This window comes from Hyla sarda, chromosome 3 (genome assembly GCF_029499605.1).
Source record: "Hyla sarda isolate aHylSar1 chromosome 3, aHylSar1.hap1, whole genome shotgun sequence".
NCBI classification, from domain to species: Eukaryota; Metazoa; Chordata; class Amphibia; order Anura; family Hylidae; genus Hyla; species Hyla sarda.
This window is the reverse complement of record NC_079191.1, coordinates 210,629,934-210,657,465: the sequence shown is the minus strand read 5'-3', so window position 1 is coordinate 210,657,465 and position 27,532 is coordinate 210,629,934. Positions and strand designations below refer to the sequence as shown.

General features: G+C 42.3%; 2 protein-coding genes across 8 annotated transcripts in view; one reads left to right on the top strand and one right to left on the bottom strand.

Annotated features, from left to right (window-relative positions):
- The window catches only part of DOP1A (DOP1 leucine zipper like protein A), a 307,594-nt gene that overhangs the window by 159,542 nt on the left and 120,520 nt on the right, over positions 1-27,532 (bottom strand). The gene's annotated exons all lie outside the window — the stretch shown is intronic.
- Positions 1-27,532, top strand: part of UBE3D (ubiquitin protein ligase E3D) — a 194,972-nt gene that overhangs the window by 84,237 nt on the left and 83,203 nt on the right. For all 7 annotated transcript variants that reach the window (XR_008891266.1, XR_008891262.1, XR_008891264.1 and 4 more), the window contains one exon: positions 2,980-3,146. Coding sequence is in view for 1 of the 7 variants with exons in the window: in XM_056565969.1 (XP_056421944.1) it covers positions 2,980-3,146 (167 nt within the window). In the remaining 6 variants the exon portion in view is untranslated. The remainder of the gene's footprint in view (positions 1-2,979; positions 3,147-27,532) is intronic.

The window sequence follows — 27,532 nt, the reverse complement described above, 5'->3', positions numbered from 1 at the left end:
CGTGTTTCAGGGAACCTTGTCCCCTTTTTCAATAGCAGTGAGAACTAAATTGCCGAATGTCCCATTTTCCCTGACCGGTCCCAAGGGGTAGCACCTAGTATTGCATGAACATTCTTATATGATAAATACTGTGTAAATATATTTGCATTAATCTTTTAGCTTATTTTATAGCATTTTTCTTAATTGACAGTCTGAGGCAAGGGTCCTGCTGAAGACTGTGCATGCACCTATTAAATATTAAATATTATTTTATCATTGGCACCATCGCTTACTCTTTTATTCCTCTTATTCTCTTTTACATTCTTATATTTTTACCTTCATCCCCAGCCTAGTAGGACTGTTTTCCTATATTTATTGTTGGTTATCCTTTTGGCACATTGGGTTTATGTGCAACACAGTATCCTCGGCTTGGTAATTCATGTTTTATGTTGAGCTCCCATTTATTTTTTTAGAATTTATTACAGATAAATGCCTGCTTCTCTACTTCACCAGATTTGGTTTTTAATATTCTGGCCAAGCCTTTTAGAATGTTTTATTTTTTTATCCTTTCTTTGCATTATACTTGATTTTACGTATTTGTATAGTCAAAAGAAGGGAATAGCAGATGTATTCAACATATGGACTCATATTTATACTACTTCAATAACAATCTTCTCAGTTTTTGAGTATCTGATACTTGCTGCTTATATAGCTTCTATTCCAAATGTAATGCAAAGTATATTATAGGTAGAAAAAAAAAAGAAACTATTGTCAAAATTGCAATAAAAATACATGTTTATGATCAGATTATGATGGGGCATTTGTAGATAAAGTAATAAGAAGGTACCTCAAAGGGGTTGATCGCAACACGTTTCCTGTTTACATCTATCATAGATACCAGGAGAGGCGCCTGCCTTAATAGATGGCAGTGACATTAACATATGTGACCTGTAGACTATAGTGGCATCTATTTAATGAATACATCATAAGGTTTTTTGTTTATATCTTTTCTTCTTTTGTTTTTTCAATAGGAAGAGGGTCAATGTGATACATCAAACTTATTGGGAATTTCACAAGAAAAACTATGATGTGCTTGGTTTTAACGTAACTTTATTCTTTCATGAGTTATTTACAAGTTTCTGACCACTTATAAAAATGTGTTCAATGTGCTGCCCATTGTGTTGGATTGTCAATGCAACCCTCTTCTCCCACTCTTCACACACTGATAGCAACACCGCAGGAGAAATGCTAGCACAGGCTTCCAGTATCCGTAGTTTCAGGTGCTGCACATCTCATATCTTCACAGCATAGACAATTGCCTTCAGATGACCCCAAAGATAAAAGTCTAAGGGGGGTCAGATCGGGAGACCTTGGGGGCCATTTAACTGGCCCACAACGACCAATCCACAATTTCTACATGATGATGTGTTTCCCTCTTTATGCACTGAAGCTGGCACGTTCCCTGAGTTTTTCCAGCAAGATGGTGCACCACCACATGGGTGTCAGGTCCGAGCATTCCTAGATGAACAGTTTCCTGGAAAGTGGATTGGTCGCAGTGGGCCAGTTAAATGGCCCCCAAGGTCTCCCGATCTGACCCCCTTAGACTTTGGGGTCATCTGAAGGCAATTGTCTATGCTGTGAAGATACGAGATGTGCAGCACCTGAAACTACGGATACTGGAAGCCTGTGCTAGCTTTTCTCCTGCAGTGTTGCTATCAGTGTGTGAAGAGTGGGAGAAGAGGGTTGCATTGAAAATCCAACACAATGGGCAGCACATTGAACACATTTTATAAGTGGTTAGAAACTTGTAAAGAACTCATGAAAGAATAAAGTTACATTAAAACCAAGCACATCATTGTTTTTCTTGTGAAATTCCCAATAAGTTTGATGTGTCACATGACCCTCTTCCTATTGAAAAAACAAAAGTTGGATTCAAAATGGACGACTTCAAAATGGACGACAATTTTAAGGGATGCCTGTAATAGATGCCAAAGAGATGCCACATATTTTACATATTTGTGTTTGGTCATACACCGAGAGAGTAGAGCTGGGCGGTATGACCAAAAATGTATATCACAGAATTTTTGTAAGTAATGATGGTTCCACGGTATTTAACGGTATTCCCCCCCCCCCCCCCACACCCCGGTTTATCAGCCCAGCACTGCGCTGTCCCCCACATCAGGGAAACAAATCATGTTACCCTCAAGTACCACTCTCCTCGTCCTCCTGTGAGTTGTGTGCCGCCGGCGCTGGAAATCTGTACTGTACTACATATTCCTTTGCCCGGGCTGCAAAAATAAACAAAATAAACTTTAACTCACCTTTCTACGTTCCCCTGTTGCTCGGTAACGGCCTCGCGCTGGGGATGGGAACATCACAGAGCAGTCAGCCTATCACTGGCCTCAGCGATGTCGCGCCTCGGTCGTGATAAGCTGAGCGCACTGTCAGGTAAGGAGCCGGCCGACTACTTACATGACAGTGCGCTCAGCCTATCACCGACCGAGGCAGCGATGTTGTTTTGTTTATTTTTGCAGCCCGGGCAAAAGGAATATGTAGTATAGTACAGAGTTCCAGCGCTGCTGACCCGCAACTCACAGGAGGACGAAGAGAGCGGCACTTGCGGGTGACATATGATTAGTTCCCCGAAGTGGGGCACAGCGCAGCGCTGGGCTGATAATTCATTTGGAGGGGGGAGAGAAGCAGAACAGTGCCCGCGGGTAAGATATTAGTTCCCTGATGTGGGGACAGCGCGCTGCTGCTGATAATTCATTCATTCGAGGGGAGGGGCCCAACCGTAAAAAAATTTGGTATTCGGTATGAACCGGTATACCACCCAGCACTACGAGAGAGGAAAGAAACAAAGACCACAAATGTGTATTACAGTACTGAGGGTCTCCAGTTGTCAGTGTTGAATGACTGCACATAGTCTGCTGTGTGATTCCAAATATGTGTAGCATTATTTATTTTTACTCATGATTGTTTGTTACCCTATTCTTTTAGCTTTGGCTGTTGAATGTTGACACAGTGTTGGTGGAATTGATAAAGTCTGGAAGTGTCGGGTCCTGCTTTTTCTCTGGAAGTTCATCCTGTGTTTCAAAAAACACTTCAGAAGTTCAGAATGTTGCAAGGGTGCTATACATGACTTGTGTCAACAACACCAATACAGAGTAGGTATTTTTTTTAATCTTTATTTCTTAACTTAATTCCTATTACTTTGTATTATTTAAAAAAAACAGATTGGTTTTTCACCTTTATACAGATGACTTTTGCTCAGTTCTCTTCATGTACAGATTTTTTGTGGTACCGCAAGATCGAACAAGGTTTCCGCTCTTTCTTTTTATAAAAGGGGTACTCCGGTGGAAGTTTTTTTTTTTTTTTTTCTTTTAAATCAACTGGTGCATGAAAGTTATACAGATTTGCAAGTTACTTATATTTAAAAATCTTAATCCTTCCAGTACTTATAAGCTGCTTTATGCTCCGGAGGAAATTGTGAAGTTCTTTCTAGTCTGACCATAGTGCTCTCTGCTGACACCTCTGTCTGTGTCAGAAATTGGCCAGAGCAGAAGAGGTGTGCTATGGTAATTTACTTCTACTCTGGACAGTTCCTGACACGTACAGAGGTTGCAGAAGAGAGCACTGTAGTCAGACTGGAAAGAACTACACATTGTCTCCTGGAGCATACAGCAGTTGATAAGTACTGGAAGATTAAGTACTGGATTAAGATTTTTTAAATAGAAGTAATTTGCAAATCTGTATAACTTTCTGACACCAGTTGATTAGAAAACATTCGTTTTCTACCATAGTTCCCCTTAAATGTTTTTTGTTAGTGATTACTTGTCAAATAATTATGTGTTCAATAATTCACTGTGATATGGTTGCTCATGAAGAAAAGGCATTATATTTCACCAACTAATTGATTGTGCCTCGTTTCAACATCTAACTGAAGAAGTATAGTTTGGAAATCCCTACTTGAGGTTTTGGGTCTGTCGCAGACAATGGCACTGGAGTATGGGAGTGCAATAAGTAAAGCCAATCAGAACTCTGATGTGTTTGTCACTTTTTCCAGTGGAATACGAAATGATCATCCCACTTATCAATCCCAATCTCCAGCGTAAATTTCTCTTCGTTCTGCTGCCATCATCAGATTTATATATAGTCTTATACTGTATGTAAATAATAGATCTATCGATCTGTTTATCAATCTAGGACGATGCAGAAATTCCACAGTACTCCAATATCAAGGTGAAGAAAAAGTGTGACTATTTCCTCATACCAAATGCATTTGGTATGAGGAAATAAATGCACACTTTTACTTCACCTTGATATTGGAGTACTAAGTGATTTCTGCATCCCTAGCTGCTTGCTGCCGCCTGTGACCTGGGCTGCGATTGTGCCCACCTGCACCCATACATCTGCTATACTTGGAGGTTGTGCTGCTTCTACTTGCTGTTTGTAATTATATATCTGTGGAAAAGTGGCACCTTCCTCACACCCAACAGTCTCTAGTTAACTTTTTCTACCCAAAATATTTCTAAATGTCCACAAATGACCTCAGTTCTTTTAACAGTACAGTTAATAAAAGACATGAGGAGTATGCAGAATTAAGTTTTTTTTTTTTAAGAAAAAGAATAACATGATGATGGCTTTCTACCAGAAACGGCACCACTTCCTGGGTTGTCTCTTGTTTTGTACACATAACCTGTGCACAGGCGTGGTCCTGGTTGTTGGAAGAAAGTAACTATGAAAATGGGTCCAAGAGCCAGGTCAGGGAATTTCTCCTTATATAGTTAGTTTGCCTACCTCTGGATCAACGTGGTCGTAAGATAGGACTACGGTGTTGTAAATATATGGTTGAGCCTTACACACATACGTTGTTGCTGTACTATCTATAGCGAGAAACTTTAATAAAATGCACCTTCCACCTTCTCCGTAATCCAGCCATCTGTCTGCTTCTGATCAAACATCATTAGAATTTTACATTCTCCTTTTATATTTCCAAATAAATTAAGAGATTTGATAAGTTTGGGGTCTTGATATATGAAATCCAATTAACAAAATACCATGCACTGAAATTACAACATTAAATTTATAGTTTGTAGAATTATGATCGAACATGTGTAAGGAAAATACACAAATCAGTATAATATGAATTGGCAATATACTTTGCAATCTGTATTAACAGATTTTACAGATAAAAATCACAGGCCTAGGAGAGTCCCGGTATCCTTCTTAGCCTATAGGAAAAGAGACTCGCAGTACTCTCCAACACTCCGTCATTTATCCTCATGTATGCCTCTTGTGGACAATTAACATATTGCACAATAATTACTGAAACAGTTCATAAGAATGGCAATGAAAACACTCACCACGTCGGATGTGTAGCAGATAATCTTCAATTTTATTCATGAGACTTCATACACAGAGGGAGTGAAGGTACAGGGTGGCAGGATGGTGAAGGCAGGGGAAAAAGACTGAATGCCGGAGCGACATTTCACACCTAGCGGTGCTTTCTCAACCCTTCTCACACTGAGGGCTTGAGAAAGCACCACTAGGGGTTAAACGTCGCCCCGGCGTTCAGTCTTTTTCCCCTGCCTTCACCATCCTGCCGCCCTGTACATTCACTCCCTCTGTGTATGAAGTCTCATGAATAAAATTACTGATCCCACACCCTGCCCCTTGAGGACCTCTAGTGCATTGCACAATAATTATTGATTATCATTATACTTAAAGGGAACCAATCAGTAGATTTTAGCATATATAATGCTTAACAACGTGTTATATATGCAAAAATCATTTATCCTCACCTTCCCCAGGGGACGTTTTTGCCCCACGGATGGTGGAGATGTTAAGTTATGAAGTCCCCCCATCCCCCACCCATCCCTGGCCGACTTCATAACTTAATATCTTCACCATCCCTGGGGCAAAAAAACGCTTGTCCCTTTCGCTGCTAAAGTGGTACCTGGTCCTATAGTCTAGAATATTCAAAAAGTCCAAACATAGAGCAAAAAGGATGTCAACTCAGTTTTGCGATATATGCTTCTTCCGGCTCACTGGTATGACGTGTTACCAGCGTGCTAGAAATACATCAGCAGAGCTCAGTGCCATGACAATCAGTACACAAATGTCCGGCACGTGCGCATACACAAGCGCTACTGCTGGACAGGTAAGTGATATATATATATACCAATAAAACCTATTGTGAACAGTGAGAGAGCCAACAAAACACACGGGCATGTTTATAGAAAAACGTTCATATCGTTCTCATCATTAAGACCATAAGGACCTATGGCATTCATTCTCAGGATCCAGGCAGATTCTTTCTGTAGTAATAACTTGTGACGATCTCCACCATCTTTCGGTACATATACCAGAAGAAACTTCTGGTGGTCCAAGCAGAAATTAAGGACGGGAAAAGAGACAAATTTATTCGCGACAAATCCGATTATGAATCTGGGTCGTGTCTTTGATTGGGGGAGTCTGAAACAACAAAGGCGACGCACTCGTTTTGGACTACTGATTCCGACTCTAGTATTTCCGATGACCAAGCCACTACCCCCAGACCAAAGGCAATCCACCCTTTAGGAGAAGGACTCGGCGGGGACACCGCAAGAAAACCAAATCAGGGTCGAGGAGGTTACAAGAGGAAGCAAGTGTCTTGTAGACAGTAGACAGCAGGTGTCTTGTCATTAACCTTACCGAAACTGAACTAACCCCTGATTGTCTATTAGGATTGGCTCATGGACTGAACTTCTGTTTACCTGAGACTTTTGATTTCACAAATTTCCAGGTGGACTTATTTAAATCTGTTCAAAAACTGTTTTAAATACTTTGCCAAAAAAGAGAGATATGCCCCGATAAAAAAAACGTGTGAAATTCCAATTAAAGTAGGCCCATTGGGCTTCTATGTGGTTACAGATCTAGCACAGGATGTTGGTGAGGGCATACAATTGTTGTGTAGCTTAACCGATGCTGTACCTGTTACTGACCTTAATTTGTTTGATATGTCTGTAAGCAATTCGGAAGTAGTACCGGAAGTTAAGCCCTTCTTACGGGGGAATCCATCCACATTCTGTCCCCCACAAATTCTGGGGGGCATAACATAAGTGTTCACTAATTTAGTGAGCAGTGAGGTGAGGTCGCTGATGTACCCTGCTGCCGCCAATAACCTCACCCCCAGTGAACAAAGGGCTTTGAAATTCCTTAAGTCCCAGAGACATCTAGTGTTCAGCAAAGCGGATAAGGGGGGCAATATTGTGGTATTGACGAGGGAGCAATATATTTCTGAGGCCCAGCGTCATCCCCATGATATGGACGTATATACACCTTTACCATCAGATCCCGCTACAAAATATTTGAGTCAACTACAGTCTTTGTTAAGCAAATATGTGGAATTGGGAGTTATTTCTTTACATACAGCGCAGAAGCTTTTACCTAAATGTCCACTTAGACCTTACTGGTATTACCTCCCCAAAGTTCATAAGTCACTGAGCCACCCCCCAGGCAGACCTATTGTCTCGGGGGTGGGCTCAGTGACCGAGAGCCTGTTGAAATACATAGATTGGTTGATTTGCCCTTTACTGAGACAGTTGCCGATCTATTTAAAGGACATGGGGGAATTCTTGAGAGCCCTCTCTGATTTATCTTGGCAGGATGGTTATCATTTAGCATCGGTAGGTGTGGAGGGTCTCTACACCCAGATCCCTCAAGATGAAGGGGTCCGGGTGTTGAGAGAGTTCCTCCAGGATGTGGGTAAGCCGAAAGAAGTGGTTGATTTTATCGTAGAGTCCATGCAATTTATCCTGTCGCATAATGCCTTCACATTTCAGGACTGATAGTTCTGCCAGGACTCTTAAACTGCGATGGGGACCCTGGCCGCATGCTCATTTGCCAATTTGTTTTTAAGAAGAAGTAAATTTTTTTCTGCTTTTGCGATCGCAGATGTCAGCCATTACCGGCAGATCCCTGGCTGCTATCAGCAGCTGGGATCTGCCGCGCATGACCCGAGCATCACTCCGTTGCTCGTGGTCATGTACAGGACGTAAATGTACGTCCTGGTGCATTAAATACCACCGCACCAGGATGTACGTTTATGTCCTGCATCGTTAAGGGGTTAATAGAGTACTTAATTTTTCCTGTGGGGCCACTGCAGGGAAATTGAACACTTACTGCCAGGTTTCTACAGCTGATCGCTGGATGTCCCATCAGAGGAACACTTTGAGGCGTTTTTGACAAAAAGGAAATAACAAACAGATAGTCATTGTCTAAAGAGCCCTTTAAAAGCCAGATGTAAAAATATGCAACTATGACTGTTACATTTGATATGTCATGTTAGCATGGCTTTTTTTTTTTTTTTTGTATAAGGAGTAAAGAGTCCAGGACTGCAGATTGTAGGATTTGCATATATTTAGTTTCCAATTTATGCTTTGTTGTCGCTTCCACTGGAAAGCATGGTGTACTTTGAATCACTTTCTCTATTTGGTTTTCGGAACCATTTGTAAATGTTCTACAACTGCATTATATTGCATTATAATGAATAAACTAAACTCTGAATGACAGATGGAAGGCAGGTAAATACTGCTTTCTTATAATTATGTGTTTTCTGCTTGCATTTCTGAAAATTACCATTTGAATAAGTCTCTTCTCAACTCAATTCCTGCTATCAATTTTCGAGAGCTCTATTTCGAGGCAGTAGCCATCGTTGTGACAAAAAAAAAAGCAACTCCCCCTGAAAGTTTGAATATTCTCTAAAAGCGTATGTTTTCAAAATGGGTTTATTTTGGTTTCAGAAGAATCTTTAATTTGACAACCCTCACAATGATTTATCTCAATAGGCTGCGTAACACTCCTTGGAATAATGAGCCGCGTGAATTTCAATACTTCCTTAAGGCTAAACTAGTCAGCAGGAGCTCAAATTGCAAGGTAGACACTTTTATTTAAGCCCATATACAAGTGAACATTTGTATGAGGCCACTATAACGAGGCCTTAAGGGATTTGGGATTATTTATTTAAACCATTGTGAAAAGTAAACTATCTTCCTGTATGTTTAGCAGTGTAAAGAAAAGATTACCGTGAGACAGACCCCGTCCCAGATAAATGAGAAGGAACAAAACAGGAGCAGAGAATTCAAAGCCTGAATATTTTGTGGGAAGTACTGATTTAAATAATTATTTGGAAGAGGCACATTCCCCGACTCCTGGAGACAAGTCCTGGATTTGCCATAAATAAGTAGGATTATGAAATATTAAAATTAAACTAGATGGTGTTGGTATTTCCCGGCAGCACTTTAGATCTGTAACGCAAACTATACTATCCGTGAAGGAACAAAGAATGTCGCACACACCGGTCCAGGGTAAAATTTCTTTATCAAAGACTAGTCGGCGGGTGTACGGATCAGCATAGTGGGAGCGTTTCCACGGGATGGATGGTATATGTTTTGTCTGCTGAGCACACTTAGTCTGTCGACAGATGAAGTGTGCTCAGCACACTTAGTCAGCGGGTGTACGGATTAGTCAGCATAACGGGAGCGTCTCCATGGGACCGATGGTATCCATTTCGTTTGCTGAGCACACTTCGTCAGTCGGTAGACAAAGTGTGCTCAGCACACGAAGCGGATACCATCCCAGGGATGTGGATATCCTATCGCTTGACGCCCGGGTCAAGTAGTTTTGGGCGCCGAGCAGGTGAATTTTTCATAGATTTAGCCCTGTATCGGGCTAGCAGGGACAGACAGACTTCCCCCATATTTTTCTTTAAAGCCTGTGTGAGGCGCAGGAGCAGATGCAAGTCTGCACCTCACACCGGCGCTCAGGGTGTATGGAGGGGGCAGTGGCGGCCCCAGCTGATTTCAGTAGCCGGGGGCTGCTGCTCAGAGCCCCCCCAGCCGGTGTGAGGAGATCTCACCTCACCGCTCCTCCCCTCCGCTCTCCGAAGTTTGCTGAAGCTAGAGCGGGGAGGAGCGAGGGCAGAGCCCGAGGACGGTCTGCAGGAGATGATTAAGCCACGCCCCCTCATCCCCCTCCCGGAGGATGGAGAGCGCAGCTCTGGATACAAGAAGACGGGGAGAATGAGGACTTACACAGCTCCTCCCCTCCCCTGCTCTGTCTACACAGGACCTCGCTTATCACGGGGAGGTTTCTAGTTTTGATGGGAGAAAACACAGAGCGGGGGGAGGGGAGAGGACGTGTGTGAGGAGACATACTTAACTGCACTGCACTGCACAGGCTGGGGATTTCACTTCACATCGGCATGTATGTATTTATATGTATGTATTGTATGATTAGGGGGGGGGGGTGTATCAGCGGCAGGTGTATGTATGATGTGTGCATATGTATGTGTCATGTGTATATATGATGTGTGGATGTTGTCTGTATGATGTGTCTATGTGTGATGTGTGTATGTAATGTATGATATAGGTGGCAGGGCCCTGTGTATGTGTATGTATGATGTGTCTATGTGTGTATGTAATGTATATGTATGATGTGTGTATGTGTGATGTGTGTATGTAATGTATGATATAGGGTGCAGGGCCCGGTGTATGTAATGTATGTAATATATGATATAGGGGGCAGCAGCCCGGTGTATGTAATGTGTATGTATGATGTGTGTATGTAATGTATGAAATAGGGGGCAGCAGCCCGGTGTATGTAATGTATATGTTTATGTATGATGTGTGTATGTAATGTATGATATAGGGGGCAGCAGCCCAGTGTATGTAATGTATGTGTATGTATGATGTGTGTATGTAATGTATGATATAGGGGGCAGCAGCCTGGTGTATGTGGGATGTGTGTATGTAATGTATGATGTGGGGGGGGCAGCAGCAGGTGTATGTATGATGTGTGTATGTAATGTATGATATAGGGGGCAGCAGCCTGGTGTATGTAATGCATATGTTTATGTATGATGTGTGTATGTAATGTATGATATAGGGGGCAGCAGCCCAGTGTATGTAATGTATGTGTATGTATGATGTGTGTATGTAATGTATGATATAGGGGGCAGCAGCCTGGTGTATGTGGGATGTGTGTATGTAATGTATGATGTGGGGGGGGGCAGCAGCAGGTGTATGTATGATGTGTGTATGTAATGTATGATATAGGGGGCAGCAGCCTGGTGTATGTGTGATGTGTGTATGTAATGTATGATGTGGGGGGGGGGGGCAGCAGCAGGTGTATGTATGATGTGTCTGTATGTATGATGTATGTAATGTATGATATAAGGGGCAGTGGCCCGGTGTATGTATATGTGTATGATATTTGTATGCATGCATGTATGTTTTGTACAGCGGCGGACTGACAAGTGCTGCTGCCAGTTATTTTTTAGTGGTTTCCGGTCACCCGCACTAAATTGCACCCCCTGAATCCCACCCCCTTCATACTCATCTGCCGACAAAGAGCCCCACGGATGCACGCAAACACTCCTGAACCAAAACTACAACTTCCAGCATGTTGCACCGTAACCTAAACTGTAGAACTATAAAGTGTAACATGCTGGGAGTTGTAGTTTTTGTTAGCTGCCGAGCCATAGGCTGTATCAGGGCATGCTGGGAGTTGTAGTTACTAACTGCAATTCCCAGTATTCCTTGACACAGACTATGGCTCTGCAGCTGACACAACCCAAAACTACAACTCCCAGCATGTTACACAATAACCTTAACTGGACTACTATACAGTGCAACATGCTGCAACACCCACACAACCATAGGCTGTATTAGGGCATGCTGGGAGTTGTAGTTATCTAGTAACTAAATGCAACATAATGACACATAAATTAGAGTAAATAAAATGAACCACACAAACCTGAGAAGCAGAACACAGCGCTGTCCAGTGTTTTACAATCAAGACTCCATATATAAGTCCCTAAGAAGACTGAAAAATAGTGATTAAAATATTTTAAAAAAGTGCGTATATATGTGAATAAGCCCCTTTCCTAATAAAAGTTCTGATAATAAATGGTTCCGATAAAAACTACAGATCACAGCACATAAGATTACCCTCATACATCCCTGTATATAGAAAAATTGGAGTTATGGGGGTCAGATGGGTGGGGGGGCGCGCAATTTTCTGGGCTTGCCTCGGGTGTAGGAGCTAGGTACAGCTCTCCAGCCGCTAATAGCCTTGTATACTGCGATCGCTGTGGCCGCTATTAAACCATTAGATAACCGCTGTCTAAGTTGACAGCAGTGTCTAAAGGGATCTTATATCCATCCCTGGTGGTCTAGTGGGGGGGGGATCGTACTATTTTGGTTGAAATTATTTTATCTACCAGAACAAGTGGATTTTCTTGAGGGACAAGTAGATTGTGTTCCGCTTTAGTCCCTTGGACAAGTAGACTTTTTTTAAAATTTCCACACCCCTGCCATCCGTCCCGTGGAGGCGCTCCCGCTATGCTGATCTGTACACCCGCTAACTAATCTTAAATAAAGAAGTTTTATCCTGGACCGGTAAGTGCGACATTCTTTGTTCCCCCATGGATGATATTTGCCTCACTCTATCAGTGTCAGCACTGCTGCAGGTCCTGTATTTGGTTCCCACCCTGTCAGCTTGGTCCAGATGTATCTAACTACACCTGTGCTCCTTTTGAAGGGCCGGCTACTGCACTCCTGTTTGCTGTTCGCAAACTATTATACTTCCTGAATAAATCTCTTGGGCATAAAGTTTAATGTATTTCTAAAGTGCTCAAACTTTTATCCTGATGAATAGGAACTGACAAAAATTCTCAGTTCCTATAGGTAGGGAAAACTTATTTCATATAAATAATTCATTCCCCAAATGCTGTTTATTAGACTTTGTTTGAACAGGAAGACAAAATGCTGGCACTATTACAAACAATGCAGTTTTTTTTTAGGTCAAGGGATGTGTATATATATATATATATATATATATATATATATATATATATATATATATATATATATATATATATATATATGTGTGTGTGTGCCGCAGGTCCACAGTGTTTTGCTACAGTTTAAAATTATATATATATATATATATATATATATATATATATATATATATATATATACATACATATACACACACACACAGTCAAAAATTAAGTATTTCTCACAGAAAAGGATTGCAGTAACTCATGTTTTGCTATACACATGTTTATTCCCTTTGTGTGTATTGGAACCAAAACAAAAAAGGGAGGAAAAAAAGCAAATTGGACATTGTCACACCAAACTACAAAAATGGTCTGGACAAAATTATTGGCACCCTTTCAAAATTGTGGATAAATAAGATTGTTTCAAGCATGTGATGCTCCTTTAAACTCACCTGGGGCAAGTAACAGGTGTGGCTAATGTAAAAATCACACCTGAAAGCAGATAAAAAGGAGAGATGTTCACTGTCTTTATATTGTGTGTCTGTGTGTGCCACACTAAGCATGGACAAGTAGAAGAGAATGGTCTGAGGACTTGAGAACCAAAATTGTGGAAAAATATCAACAATCTCAAGGTTTCAAGTCCATCTCCAGAGATCTAGATTTGCCTTTGTCCATAGTGTGCAACATTATCAAGAAGTTTGCAACCCATGGCACTGTAGCTAATCTCCATGGGCGTGGACGGAAGAGAAAAATTGATGAAAGGTGTAAACACAGGATAGTTCGGATGGTGGATAATCAGCCCCAAACAAGTTCCAAAGATATTCAAGCTGTACTGCGGGCTCAAGGAGCATCAGTGTCAGTGCGAACTCTCCGTCGACATTTAAATGAAATGAAATGCTATGGCAGGAGACCCAGGAGGACCCCACCGCTGACCCAGAGACATAACAATGCAAGACTACATTTTGCCAAAATGAACGGCGAAACGGAAAAAAAAATCATTGTGTGACAAAATCGAAGAAAAAACACCATTTGTAAATTTTGGGGGCTTCCGTTTCTACGCAGTGCATATTTCGCTAAAATTGACACCTTATCATTATTCTGTAGGTCCATACGGTTAAAATTATACCCTACTTATATAGGTTTGATTTTGTCGTACTTCTGGAAAAAATCATAACTACATGCAGGAAAATGTATACGTTTAAAAAAGTCATCTTCTGACCCCTATAACTTTTTATTTATTTTTCCACATACAGGGCGGTATGAGGATTAATTTTTTGTGCCGTGATCTGAAGTTTTTATTGGTACGATTTTTGTTTTGATCGGACTTTTTGATCACTTTTTATTAATTTTTTAATGGTATAAAACGTGACCAAAATACGCTTTTTTGGACTTTGGAATTTTTTTGCACGTACGCCAGTGACCGTGCGGTTAATTAATTATATATTTTTATAGTTCTGACATTTACGCACGCGGCGATACCACATAGGTTTATTTATTTTTTTATTTACACTGTTTTATTTATTTTATGGGAAAAGGGGGGTGATTCAAACTTTTATTAGGGAAGGGGTTAAATGACCTTTATTAACACTTTTTCTTACTTTTTTTTTTTTTTGCAGTGTTAGGGACCTATAACGCTGCACACACTGATCTCCTATGTTGATCGCTGGCGTGTATTAACACGCCTGTGATCAGTGTTATCTGCACTTGACTGCTCCTGCCTGGATCTAAGTAAGCCAAAATCCTTCTGGGAAAATGTTTTGTGGACAGATGACACCAAGATAGAGCTCTTTGGTAAAGCACATCATTCTACTGTTTACCAAAAATGGGATGAGGCCTACAAAGATAAGAACACAGTACCTACAGTGAAATATGGTGGAAGTTCAATGATGTTTTGGGGATGTTTTGCTGCACACATTTAAGGCACCCAGAGGCAAGGCATCATGAAATCTGAGGATTACCAACGGATTTTGGGTTGGACTGTACAGCCCAATGTCAGAAAGCTGGGTCTTCCAGCAGCACTCAGAAATGGATGGCAACAAAGTGCTAGAGAGATCTGAAGTGGCCAGCAATGAATCCAGATCTAAATCCCATTGAACACCTGTGGAGAGATCTTAAAATTGCTGTTGGAAAAAGGCACCCTTGCAATAAGAGAGACCTGAAGCAGTTTGCAAAGGAAGAGTGGTCCAACATTCCGGCTGAGAGGTATAAGAAGCTTATTGATGATTATAGGAAGCAACTGATTTCAGTTATTTTTTCCAAAGGGTGTGCAACCAAATATTAAGTTAAGGGTGCCAATAATTTTGTCCAGCCCCTCTTTGGATTTTGGTGTGACATTATGTCCAATTTGCTTTTTTTCCTCCCTTTTTTTGGTTTAGTTCCAATACACACAAAGGGAATAAACATGTGTATAGCAAAACATGTTACTGCAATCCTTTTCTGTGAGAAATACTTCATTTTCTTGAAAAATTTCAGGGGTGGCAACATTTACGGCTATGAAAATAAATATATATATATATATATATATATATATATATATATATATATAATCAAAAATGTTGCAGTATCTTGTAATACCTTTTTTATTGGACTAACAGAATTTTGTAGAGACAAGCTTTCGGGATTCCTCCCTTTATCAAGTCCAAGTTTCCGGCTGGTTTCACCAATGTAGCATCCCATGTCACACTTGGTGCATTGTATCATGTAGATGTACGTGATACAATGCACCAAGTGTGACATGGGATGCTACATTGGTGAAACCAGCCGGAAACTCAACGAAAGGATGAATCTACACAGGCATTCCATCAACCGCCATAAAGAAAATGACTACTGCACCCCAGTTGGACACCATTTTACCCAAACAGGCCACTCCATACATGAACTTACAATCAAGATACTGAGAGGGAACTTCAAAAACACACGAGAGAGAAACATTTGAAGCCAAAATGATACTGTTTTTCGACTCGAAAAACAGGGGACTCAAAGTGGATTTGAGCTTCTTATCTAATTATCAAAATTTCTTATAACCTGTGCTATATACTGTATTCTCTTCTGCATCTCACTTTATCCTGCTTAATTACCAGTCTCTCCCCTGCTCCCCACCTCCCTCCCCCTTTTTCTCATCCTTATCTATTTAGTTTATGTTCCTATGAAGGACAATTTATGGCCCATCTTAGTGTGAATTCTCCACATCTATTGTCTTAACCCCTGCATATTTGTGAGATGTAACCTGTGTCTTCTGCTTGTGAGCTTAGATTTGCTTTAGACTTGATAAAGGGAGGAATCCCGAAAGCTTGTCTCTACAAAATTCTGTTAGTCCAATAAAAAAAGGTATTACAAGATACTGCAACATTTTTTGATTTGCATCTGCAACACTGGACTAATACGGCTACTCAAATTTACTATATAGATTATATATATATATATATATATATATATATATATATATATATATATATATATATTTTATTCAGAAGAATAAAGCAGTTGGCTGCAGACCAGGAAAAACAACCCAAAGCACCTTAGATTTAAAACAAAGACTGCCACACCAGCTCAAACTGTACAATACAGGTTACATGGCCATTGACCATAATTCATTTTAACATAATGACAACTAAAGGGATGGAGCTAGACTTCTATCCCCAAGGTTTACCTATGGTACGTTTGACAGCCAAGGAGTATGAGTTTTGCCATACTCTTATGCATAAGTGGAACATGGCTATTTAATAAGGCCAACTCAGGACAGTTTTTCTAATTTACGTTAACTGTTGTGACAGAGCAGATAAGGTTTTTAGATGCACTGTCCCAGCTATTGGAGACTGGCCCAAATCCTGCTTGTCTTTTGACATATAATCCAGCTTTGCCAGATTAGGTATCGGCTCTCTCTAAACCTAAGAAATTATGTTTTTCCATCCCAAATACCCCTTGCATATAGATTCAAACACCAGCACATCGCAATATTAGTACATAGTGGTTGCAAACTATTAATATATCGGACTATCTGGTGGTACCTGAAAGACCTCCTTGAGTTTATGTACAGTTCTGTTATAAGATAACTCCTATTTTATCTATAAAATCCCTAATTCTAAGAAACTCCTTTTTCTTCCACCAAGAGAAAGAAGACTGGGCAAGCCCCAATGCAAAACCAAGGTTACCAAAGATGGTGCTACAGTTGTATAAGAGGACTGGAGGGGAATCTACCTCTGAATCTATCCCACAAGGAGAGCATAGTTATCTAGTATAGGCAGAGAATAGCCGACCTAGACTTCAAAACTTACCATGGTTAAAGATCACTAGAAAAATTTTGGCATGCATGCAGTACTTTAAATAGCAATCCATTGCAGTGCCTGTAAGCCTTTATTGAACCTAAGCCAGATGGGCTAAACAAACCTCTTGATGATGATTCAGAAGATTTGACATCCCTAAACCCCTCTGATATCTTTAAAGAGTGCAGTGTAATCCAAGACCTTTGTCCTTGTTACTGACAAACAGCCTCCCTCTCCCACCCACCACATGGGACAGAGAAACGTATATGGCCTGTTAGAAGACTCTCCTGGATGTAATCTTTCATGGCTTGCCTCCCAGGGCCAGAAAGATTATAAATCCTGTCTTTAGTATATTTACACCCAGGTATCTAATTGAAAGCATTATCATAAGGCCTGTGCTGTGGAATGTCTAAACCCTGGCAACAAAATTTACACCCCTAAGTGGAAATGTCCAAATTGGGCCCAGTTAGTTTTTTTTTTTTTTCGGTTCAAAAGATTTATTAAACATTGATAACATATACAACATTCGCCCCAGGGCGGTAGAAGCGGGCAATCGAATACAGATAGCTGGTATCAGGATTCCATGGAATCAGTACTGAAACATAAACAATCACCATCAGGCGCTAGATAGCACTAAATAGGCTGGCTAGTAAGACCAGTACTCTGACGTAGGCCATGAGGCCATAAGTGAAGGCCAGATAGAGAGAGTCAGCGGGGATAACACATAACTAGCAAGGTCGGGGAAACCTTTGACAATGAGAAAAGAAATAAACAATCAAGGATATCTAGCCAACGTGGTGGGGAGCGATGTCACATCCGAATATCCATTTAGGAACCCATGCCATCCAAACCAGGCCCCAGCCACTCAAAGTAGCGTATTACAACCTAAGTCTAAATGGGTCAGGCTGGCGGGGAGGCCCAATACACAACCGATGTAAACCAAAAAAAAAAGAAAAAAACCACACATAGACAAGACACAAAAGGGGAGAATAGAGGTAGAAGGAACAGAGCAGAAGCAGACGGTATAGAGTTGAGAGGGAGAGGGGGAAGGGGGGTATAGGATGCCACAAAGACCCAAAGGGAATAGTCCGGGGGGGGGGGGGGAAGAGGAGAAGGAAGGAGGGAGCCAAAAGCAAAGGAGGTGAGACTAACAAAAAGGGGGGGAGACCCTCACAGAAGAGGACGGTCAGTATCAGTGGTGGATGGTAGCGAAACTAATTGGGGGGACGACAGAGACATGGCCCAATACTCAGGGGATGACAGGAAGTCGGCCCACGGCGTCCAGCGCTGCAGAAAACGCTCAGGTTTGTCCGCCATGCACTCCTCCATCCCGTAGATAAATTGCACCTCACCTATCCAGTCAGCCAAGGTCGGGGGCAGGACTGACTTCCATTTGCGTGGGAGCACCCTTCGGGCAGCAGAGAGTAATATGCTGATCAGACCCTTTTTCAGAGATTTCAATTGGCCCGGCACCATCGACAGTAAGGCTACTTGGGGGGTATGGGGTACTTCGGAACCTGAAATCCTGGACACGGCAGATAAGACACCGTACCAGAAAGACTGCAAAAGCGAGCAGTTATACCAAACATGAAGCATGGTCCCTGGGGCCGAGCCGCACCTCCAACAGACATTAGGCACAGATGGAAAGCACCGATGCAGCAGAGCTGGGACACGGTACCATCTGAACAAGACTTTGAAATTAGTTTCTTGCAACTGTACAGAAACTGAGCACCCATGGCACAAGGCATATGCCTTGCTCCAGTCTAGGGAATCAGGGGCGTGGCCCAGCTCCCGCGACCACCCCTCCTGATGAGTCGGGACCTGTGATGTGCATGCAGACATCAAAAGAGCATAAATAACAGATATCAGGTGTCCCGGAGACTCACCTGCCAGACATAAAGATTCAAATGGGAGGGGAAGCCTATGCAGGTCAAGGGACTGTTTCCAAGAAGAGTAAAAATGGGTGAGCTGGGTGTATTGCCAAACCTGAGCAGGTGTATGACGTTCCTCCCATAGGACCTCCGCCATTAGTTTCAAGGAACCTGAGTGAAGAACGTGAGCAAATAGAAAAATCTGTCCGCGGGACCTACCTAGGAAGGGTCCCACCCGGCCACCCGGTGTAAAGTCAGGGTTGTCACGTATAGACGTCAGGGGACCATTGGGGCGTAGGAGACCCGCCTTGCCCAATTGGCGCAGGCACACCCGAAGCACGGAACGCGCTACATACGGGAGTTTCGCCTGAAGTGCTGGGGTCCAATAGGACGCCAGTTAGCCATTTTACCTCCCCGGTGCATTCACTGCTTTATGTTACAGCACAGTGTAATTTATTCAGTGTTGTCACATGAAAAGATACAATAAAATATTTACAAAAATCTGAGGGTTGTACCCATCTATGTGTGTTATACTATATAATAACATCAACCTGCAGTACAGTCTATCGGCCTGGTACACTTTAGCCTGGCCATTGACTGGTTCTCTTGGAATTTTTAACATCCCCGCTTGTTATTTGTAAAACATTCATGCTAAATTATTGTAGTTTTCTGAATAACAACAAATAAAAGAATGTTCAAACAGTTTCTAAACAGGTCATCCTACACGGTTAGTAACAATTTTACATGTTGTAATAGATAGCATATATCATGCATAATGTGATACTTTAGTCATCTGTACTCTAAAAGAATATTGTTTTTCTCTGCCATCTCCACTTATTTTCTGCTGATCTACACAAACTGAGGCTCATGATGTTTAGCGTCTTACAGTTCCTAGAGAAATAAAAAATTAAAAAATATTTGAAATTCAGTTGCTAGATGCAACTAGATTATGTCTTTATTGTAGAGGAACCAGAGATGTTGAACAATATCACCTCAATGTCTAATAGAGAACTCTGGATGTACTGTAATGTTAGCTCAACACCTGCAGCAGTTTTTGATGGATTGTGTTAATATCCACAAAGTAAGAATAACGCAACCTTTTGTGCCAGAACATGCCTGTTCATAGCTCGCCATTGCAATAAGAAAGCTTAAGCGTAAGCTCTTTTCTAACACCACCCACTCTGCTGCTGAGTTTTTAAACTTTTAATAGCAAGGCATATTGGGTCTCCACTGGGAGTTCTTCAAATTATATTCTGCTGGGGAATTACTCCAATATTTTCTCCATGGCATACCACTATGTTAATGAGCAGTTACAATAGATATCTTGGCGTGTTTTGGAGCTATTTGTGTCCATAGAATTCCTGCAGGAAAGCAGTAAAGGTGGGAATTGCACTTAAGTCGAGGCAAGTTAGAAAAATTCAACACAAGCTAAATTTACTTTCAGATCCTTGTATGAATAGTCTGTGCTATATTTTAATTACGTATGATTCTCCTGCAGCACATACCCTTACCTACTGCCCATATAACAATGCCCATTTATTGTGATGTGGGTATTCTTACTGTAAGAAATTGTTCTTATTCGGGCTGTGGCAAACAACGCTCGTATTTTGAACAAAAACTAAGTAAGACAAAAACAATATTAAGGGTTTAAGTTGCAGCTACTTTAGTGGCAAGTAGCACCCCAATGCTTTGTTCATACACTCTCGCTGAAGCTATCCCTGGGAAATGGAAATTTATATACACAATTTCAGTTTCCCAGAATTCTTAAAGGGACTCAATTTTGGGTTGAAAAACAAATATTTTACAGAAACCATTCTCCATAAGCTTACAATCTTTCACATCACCGAATCATATAAAAAAAAAAAGCCCAAATCGACTTGGTTTTGAGTCATCTCTGGCTCACCTTGCCTTAAAAAGTACCCGTCACCAAATAAACTTTTCTAAACTAACTCAGCATGTGTTCCCTAACTACTCCCAACACTCCTCCCATCCTTAAAAAAAAATGTCAGAGCTTTAAAAAGCTCTGTATCTTAACGTTAGTCTTGTTCACATAGTGCAATCTCCCAGCAGGAGAAAGTGGGTGCATTTTCCAGCAGGCATGACATCACTGAAGCCTGCTGGGGGACCACTTCCACCCTCACATTGTTGCAGTGCTGTGATAAATAGAAGATCTCAGGCTCTGTGCATGTTTCAGTGAGGCTCTATGCATCTTTCAGTCTGTGCAGATTTCAGTGAGCTCTTTGCAGCTGTCAATCAAGCTCAGTGCAGAGAAGCACTTCCTGAGTTTGGTCTACTGCCAGGCTGGGAGGAGACCACACTCTTTGTATTAATTGTAAAAGGGAACAGAACAAAGTCGCCCCCGGTCTGCCCGCTTATGACGCAAGAGTGGGCAGTGCTAAATCGTGCGTCGTATGACACTCCTTCATATTATGAATGGCCGGTGGGCATGTACCTAGTGTAGTGAGAACACGTCTCTGCACACAGTATTTTTGGCTGCGTTCGTCAGTATCGGCAGAACCGCAGCGAGGAGTGGATCACTATACAGCCAAAGTGTTACAGCCTAAAGGTCCACAGACAGTTAACCTCCTCACTAACACATTATATATGTATTCCTTGTGAGTATACCTGCAGGCTCCATAGGTATAATTCAAATACCAACACCTACAGAGATGGTTAGTGATTTTAGTGCTAATTTCCAACGTTACATAAATATAGATGTATATTAATCCACTAGATTCTGAAAATATGTAGACATCAGAGACACTGTATGGATGGGCAGCAAAAATATAATTTATAATGCCTTTAGATAACAGGGGACCACTGTAAAATACAGACAACATAATATCTGGCCATCTGTTCTAACCTGTCGGATATAATGAGGGACCAGTGGGAGCACCCTATCAGGACGAGAGGTGTTTTTATCCAGGGCCTCGGTACCTATAGTGCCCCAATATCGCCCTATTCATAGCCCCTATACCTACACAGCAGGGACTCCCTTAGAAGGGTAGTACCATTATACTGGAACCTCCTGTTATTCCCTAGTACACCCTACCTGAGAGAGGCTGACTACAACCCCTACTAACTATCTATTCGTCCCCTCAGGCTGGTCCCTCCCCTATACCAAGTACATGTTAATTAAATAAATGGGGCAAATGTCAAACCATTCGGGGCCATTGCCTAAAGTTCGAAAAAAAATCCATCTACACTCTCTCTTAAACTTTTCTGTTTGACCACATTGCTCTCTGCTGACACCTCTGGCTGTGTCATGAACTGTCTAGAGCAGGAACAAATCCTGATAGCAAACCTCTCCTGCTCTGAACAGTTGCTGACACAGACAAAGGTGTCAGCAGAGAGCACTGTGGTCAGACAGAAAAGAATTCTAATAGCAACAACAAACATTCCCAGATTCTTATTTGATCTCTTTGCTTAAAATATGCACTATCATTTTTCTTTATTGCAGTGTATTACAGTATGCATGCCAGCTCAATGCTTACATACATCCTTTTAGGCCCTGCCAGAGATGGTAGACCTAGGGGCTCACAGCTGCAATAACACCCCATTGGTACCTAGCAATTACATTATATGAACACTAATAAGGATTTCGTTTTTTGTACTGTTAATGACGGTGTAACACAAACTGGCATCCTATTCCTGCATGGGGCCTTTATTTGGCCACTAGTGATATTTCCGGAACACCAGTGGGAAGACAAACCCTCTAATTCATTAGATTTAGTCTCTATTGAAAATGGTATTTAAGGTGTCATCTTGGGTCATAGTCATCACCAATCCTAGCCATTTCAGCTAAAATCCAATGCTTGTGGTATGTGTTCAGCTCATGAGCTTGCACCATCATCGCCTCGTACACATATGACATTACGTATTAATGCCCACCTGTCTGTGCCATAACTATTTGATGCAAGACAGGTGACGGGGTACCAAATTTAAATTTGTGCTTCAAATCAGTCTTTAGAACTGTGAATCTGCAGGATAATGCAAAAAAAAAAAAATTACGAATTTAGCGAAGTGGGAATAGTTAATTGTCTAGGACTAGAAACTGTCCTTCTAACTACTGTAGTTCATTCCATTTATCTAGTGCTCAGACACAGCTTTCCTCCTGGGTCACGCTAATGATAAAATTGACCACGATCTTGGATGTACAGTACATGAAATATGATCTTGGCACTCCTGCTATTGCTAAATGTACTTTTGCTTGCAGCAGAAGTGGTGGAGTTTAGTTCTTTACAAGAGTAATTGAATTGACAAGAACACAAAAGAAATAGATTTTAGAAGAACATCAATATGTTAACATTTCTCCCCCTTCTTATCTGTAATTAGCTTGTAGCCAGGGCAGCCCTACTCATTCCCCTACTGTGAGGTATGTACAGTGCTTTTATTCACATTTTGTTATGTTGCAACCTAGTGCTACAGTGACCCTAAGCACATAGGCAAGACAACACAGGAGTGGCTTAGGGACAACTCAGTGAATGTCCAAGAAGGGCCATAGTCATCCATGGTCGTAGTCTGAATATCTATTTTAATGTAATTATTAAAATGTTTTCCTTTTTCCAATAAATTAAGAAACATTTCTAGCCCAGACCTCTGATGGAGCTCTGAGGAGCAAAACTTGTCAGGGGGTGGGGCTTTGTCTGAGTTTTTAATAAGCCTGTGTCACCGGTCATATTTTTTTATACTTGTTAGGATTGCAGCCATCAACAGTATATATATGATACTCCCAGTGTTATATGATTGTGGGCGCATGCCCTCATGTCACAGTGACCTATACCTTTTCCATTTGGACTGGTGACACTGGTGTTTTTAAACTTTTTTTTTTTTTTGTTATACCTTTTAATAAACACATTAATAAAAGTGATGTTTTAGGATGGGGTAACTATTAGGTGTTTCAAACATTCCTCAGAGATTTTGGTTCATGTGGACATGATGGCATCACTTAGTTGCTGCAGATTTGTGGAAAACATAATCATGCTGTAGATCCATTAAGTCCAAAAGGTTCTGTATTGGATTGAGATCTGGTGACTGTGCAGGCCTTTGGAGTACAGTGGACTCATTATCAAGAAGCAGCCAACATATCTTCCAGTTTAAGATAATGTGAGCTTTGTGACATTATCCTGCTGCAAGTAACCATTACACTGTGGTCCTAAAGAGATGCACATGATTACTATGGGGCCAAAATGTGACAAGAAAATGTCCTCCACACCATTACACCACCACCCTGAACCATTCATACAAGGCAGGATGGATCAATGTTTTTATGTTGTTAACGCCAACAATCATGAATTTTTCAGCTGGAATCAAGACTCCTCAGACCAGTAACGTTCTTAAAGTCTTCCGTTGTCCAGTTTGGTGAGCCTGTGGGAGTATTGTAGTATTCAGTATTTGTACTCAGTATCCTGTTTTTAGCTGACAGGAGTGGCTTTGGGTGTGGTTATCCGCTGCAGTAGCTCATCTGCTTAGGTTTGGCTTGTTGTGCGTTCAGAGATGGTATTCTGCATACCTTGATTGTAACAAGTGGTTATCAGAGTTACTGTTGCCGTTCTCAAACCTGTTGGCCCCGACCCCCTAATAGGTCCCCAAGGGTCCGCTGCCACCTGATCCGTGTGACCCCGGCCCTATTAGGAGTTCAGGGTGCTGCGAGTGCCACCCATTTTTTTTTTCCTGCAAGTTTACACCAAGCACTACACACTTCCCTGCGCACACACACCCTCCCCACCACCCCACCCCCGCCACCGTAGAAAAAAGGCGATGGCCCGCCGGGCATTTTCGGCAGCGGAGGCTTACGCTTTTTTAGCCTCCGACTCCGAATCTGCCAGTGAGGACGAGGAAGATCCTACATTTTTGTGTTCTTCCTCGTCGTCCTCATCATCTAGCAGTGATGATGAGCCCCTTGCACGGCGGCGGAGACGCCGCCAGGCGAGGCCACGCACCCCCCATGAGAGTGAGCCAGTAGCTGACACTAGTACGAGTGGCAATGCCGCTCGAAATAGGAGTCCGGACCCCCAGACAAGTGCATCGGAGCCCCTTTCCGATGACCCTGTCTGGAGCCCCCCAGAGGGTTATCAGCCACGGGTTCCGGAATCCGGATTGACCATTCTGGCTTCACTGATCTAGACTTTTTAAAGTTATTTTTCAATGACAGCCTGGTCAATCACATGGTGGAGCAAATGAACTTGTATGCCCAGCAGTTCATTGCCCACCACCCCAATTCGTTTTTGGCCAGGTCCAATGAATGGCGTGCCATTGATGCAGCGGAAATGAGAACATTTTGGGGCCCCACGCTGCATATGGGCCTGGACAAAAAAACAAAGTGCTCGTCATTACTGGAGCAGGGACGTTCTCTATCAGACCCCGCTTTACAGTATGGCGATGACACGGAGGTGGTTTGAGGCGGTTCGGAAATGCCTGCATTATGCAGATAATGCGGTATGTCTGCCCCGAGGTGATCCTGCCCATGACCGGCTTTACAAAATGAGGCCGGTCATCGATCACCAAATTTTTGGAGGCCTACGTACCACTCAGGGACCTCTCTGTAGATGAGTCTCTCATCGGTTTTAAGGGGAGACTCATCTTCCGCCAGTATATTCCCTTGAAGCGGGAGCGGTATGGCGTGAAGCTCTATAAACTTTGTGAGAGTACCTCTGGGTACACTCTCAAGTTTAGAGTGTATGAGGGACGAGATTCCCTTGTTGAACCCCCAGATTGTTCCCCCACTCTGGGTGTTAGCGGGAAAATCATTTGGGACCTTGTGCACCCATTGCTGGATAAGGGTTACCACGTGTACGTGGACAACTTTTATACCAGCATCCCTCTGTTCAAATCCCTTTCCGCCAGATCCACGTCCGCTTGTGGGACCGTGCGGAGGAACCAGAGAGGCCTCCCTCTAAATTTGGTCCAGTCGCCTATTCCCAAGGGTGAGTCCCGTGCCCTCACCCATGATAACCTGTTGTTGGTGAAGTATAAGGATAAGAGGGATGTCCTTATACTCACCACTATTCATGGGAATGGCAGCACCCCTGTCCCTGTGCGAGGTACTGTGGGACCGGTCCTCAAGCCCAATTGTATTCTGGACAACAATCGGTATATGGGGGGAGTTGATCTCTCAGATCAAGTCCTCCAGCCATATAACGCCATGCGGGCATGGTACAAAAAAGTTGCGGTCTACATGGTACAGGTTGCCATGTACAGCGCTTTTGTACTATCCCAGTACGCTGGCAACACAGGGACATTCCTCCAGTACCAAGAAGAAGTCCTAAGGTTCCTTGTCTTTGCTGACCGGGAAAGATCAGGCCGGACTTCCCAAGGGTCTGAAGTTATAGGCGCCATGATCGTTCCAGGCCAACACTTTCCAGGTGTGATCCCCCACTGGAAAGAAGGGACGAACCCAGAAAAAATGCAGAGTGTGTTTCAGGAGGGGGATTCGGAAGGACACCACATATCAATGTGACACTTGCCCAGATAATCCGGGCCTCTGCATAGGCTGCTTCAGGGAGTATCGCACTTCCATGGAGCCCTAAATTTTCCCTTTTTATGTAAATTTTCCATAACTTGACCAATGTACCAAGTCCAGAGTACATTCCAAATTTTTAACCCCATAAATTTCTAAATTGCCCCAAAAACCTAAAAAAAACAAAACCTGATAAGACCTCTGGGGGTGTTTTTTTCAAAAATGGGTCATAGGTCACTGAGTCACTATCATCGGGGACTTTTTTATGTTGCCTCAAAGGCGCAGCGCGCTCTCTCTCCACCTGAGCTGGTGTGCATTTGAGGCAACAGGTTAGGGACGGCCACACACATCACATTCCCAGAATGATGATTCAGAGCATAGGGTTTGGGGCGGGCATATTTTTTTTCAGTTTTGGCTATGCTCTGGGTCATCATTCTGGGAATATATCCTTTTTTATTTTATATTTCTGTCCCACTGTACCCCATATTAAGGGCCTCTGTACCCCACCTGTATACCCCAGTTACGGCCCCTTGTCCCCCATAGTGTTCCCCTATTTTAGGGCTCAGTGCTTCCCCATTAACGCTCCTTGAGGGGGGGGGGGGGTCCCACATCCTGGCTCCATATGAAGCTCAAGGCCCCTGACTGCCCTCCCACTCCAGCAAGACCTGCTGTGCATCCGCCGAGCCATTATCATCAAAAAATAAGGTATGTCCTTACTCCAAAGAAATGTATTTACAAGTTGTGGGGGGTCTTTTCTGCTATTAACTCTTGTAAAAATGTAAAATTTTGGGGAAAACTAACATTTTTGTGAATTTTTTTTTTTTTTTTACATATGCAAAAGTCGTGAAACCCCTGTGGGGTATTAAGGCTTACTTTACCCCTTGTTACGTTCCTCAAGGGGTCTAGTTTCCAAAATGGTATGCCATGTGTTTTTTTTTTTTGCTGTCCTGGCACCATAGGGGCTTCCTATATGCGACATGCCCCCCAAGCAAAATTTGCTCTCAAAAAGCCAAATATGAATCCATCTCTTCTGAGTATTGTAGTTCGCCCGTAGTGCAATTCAGGTCAACTTCTGGGGTACCGCCATACTCGGAAGAGATGGGGTTACAAATTTTGGGGGGTATTTTCTGCT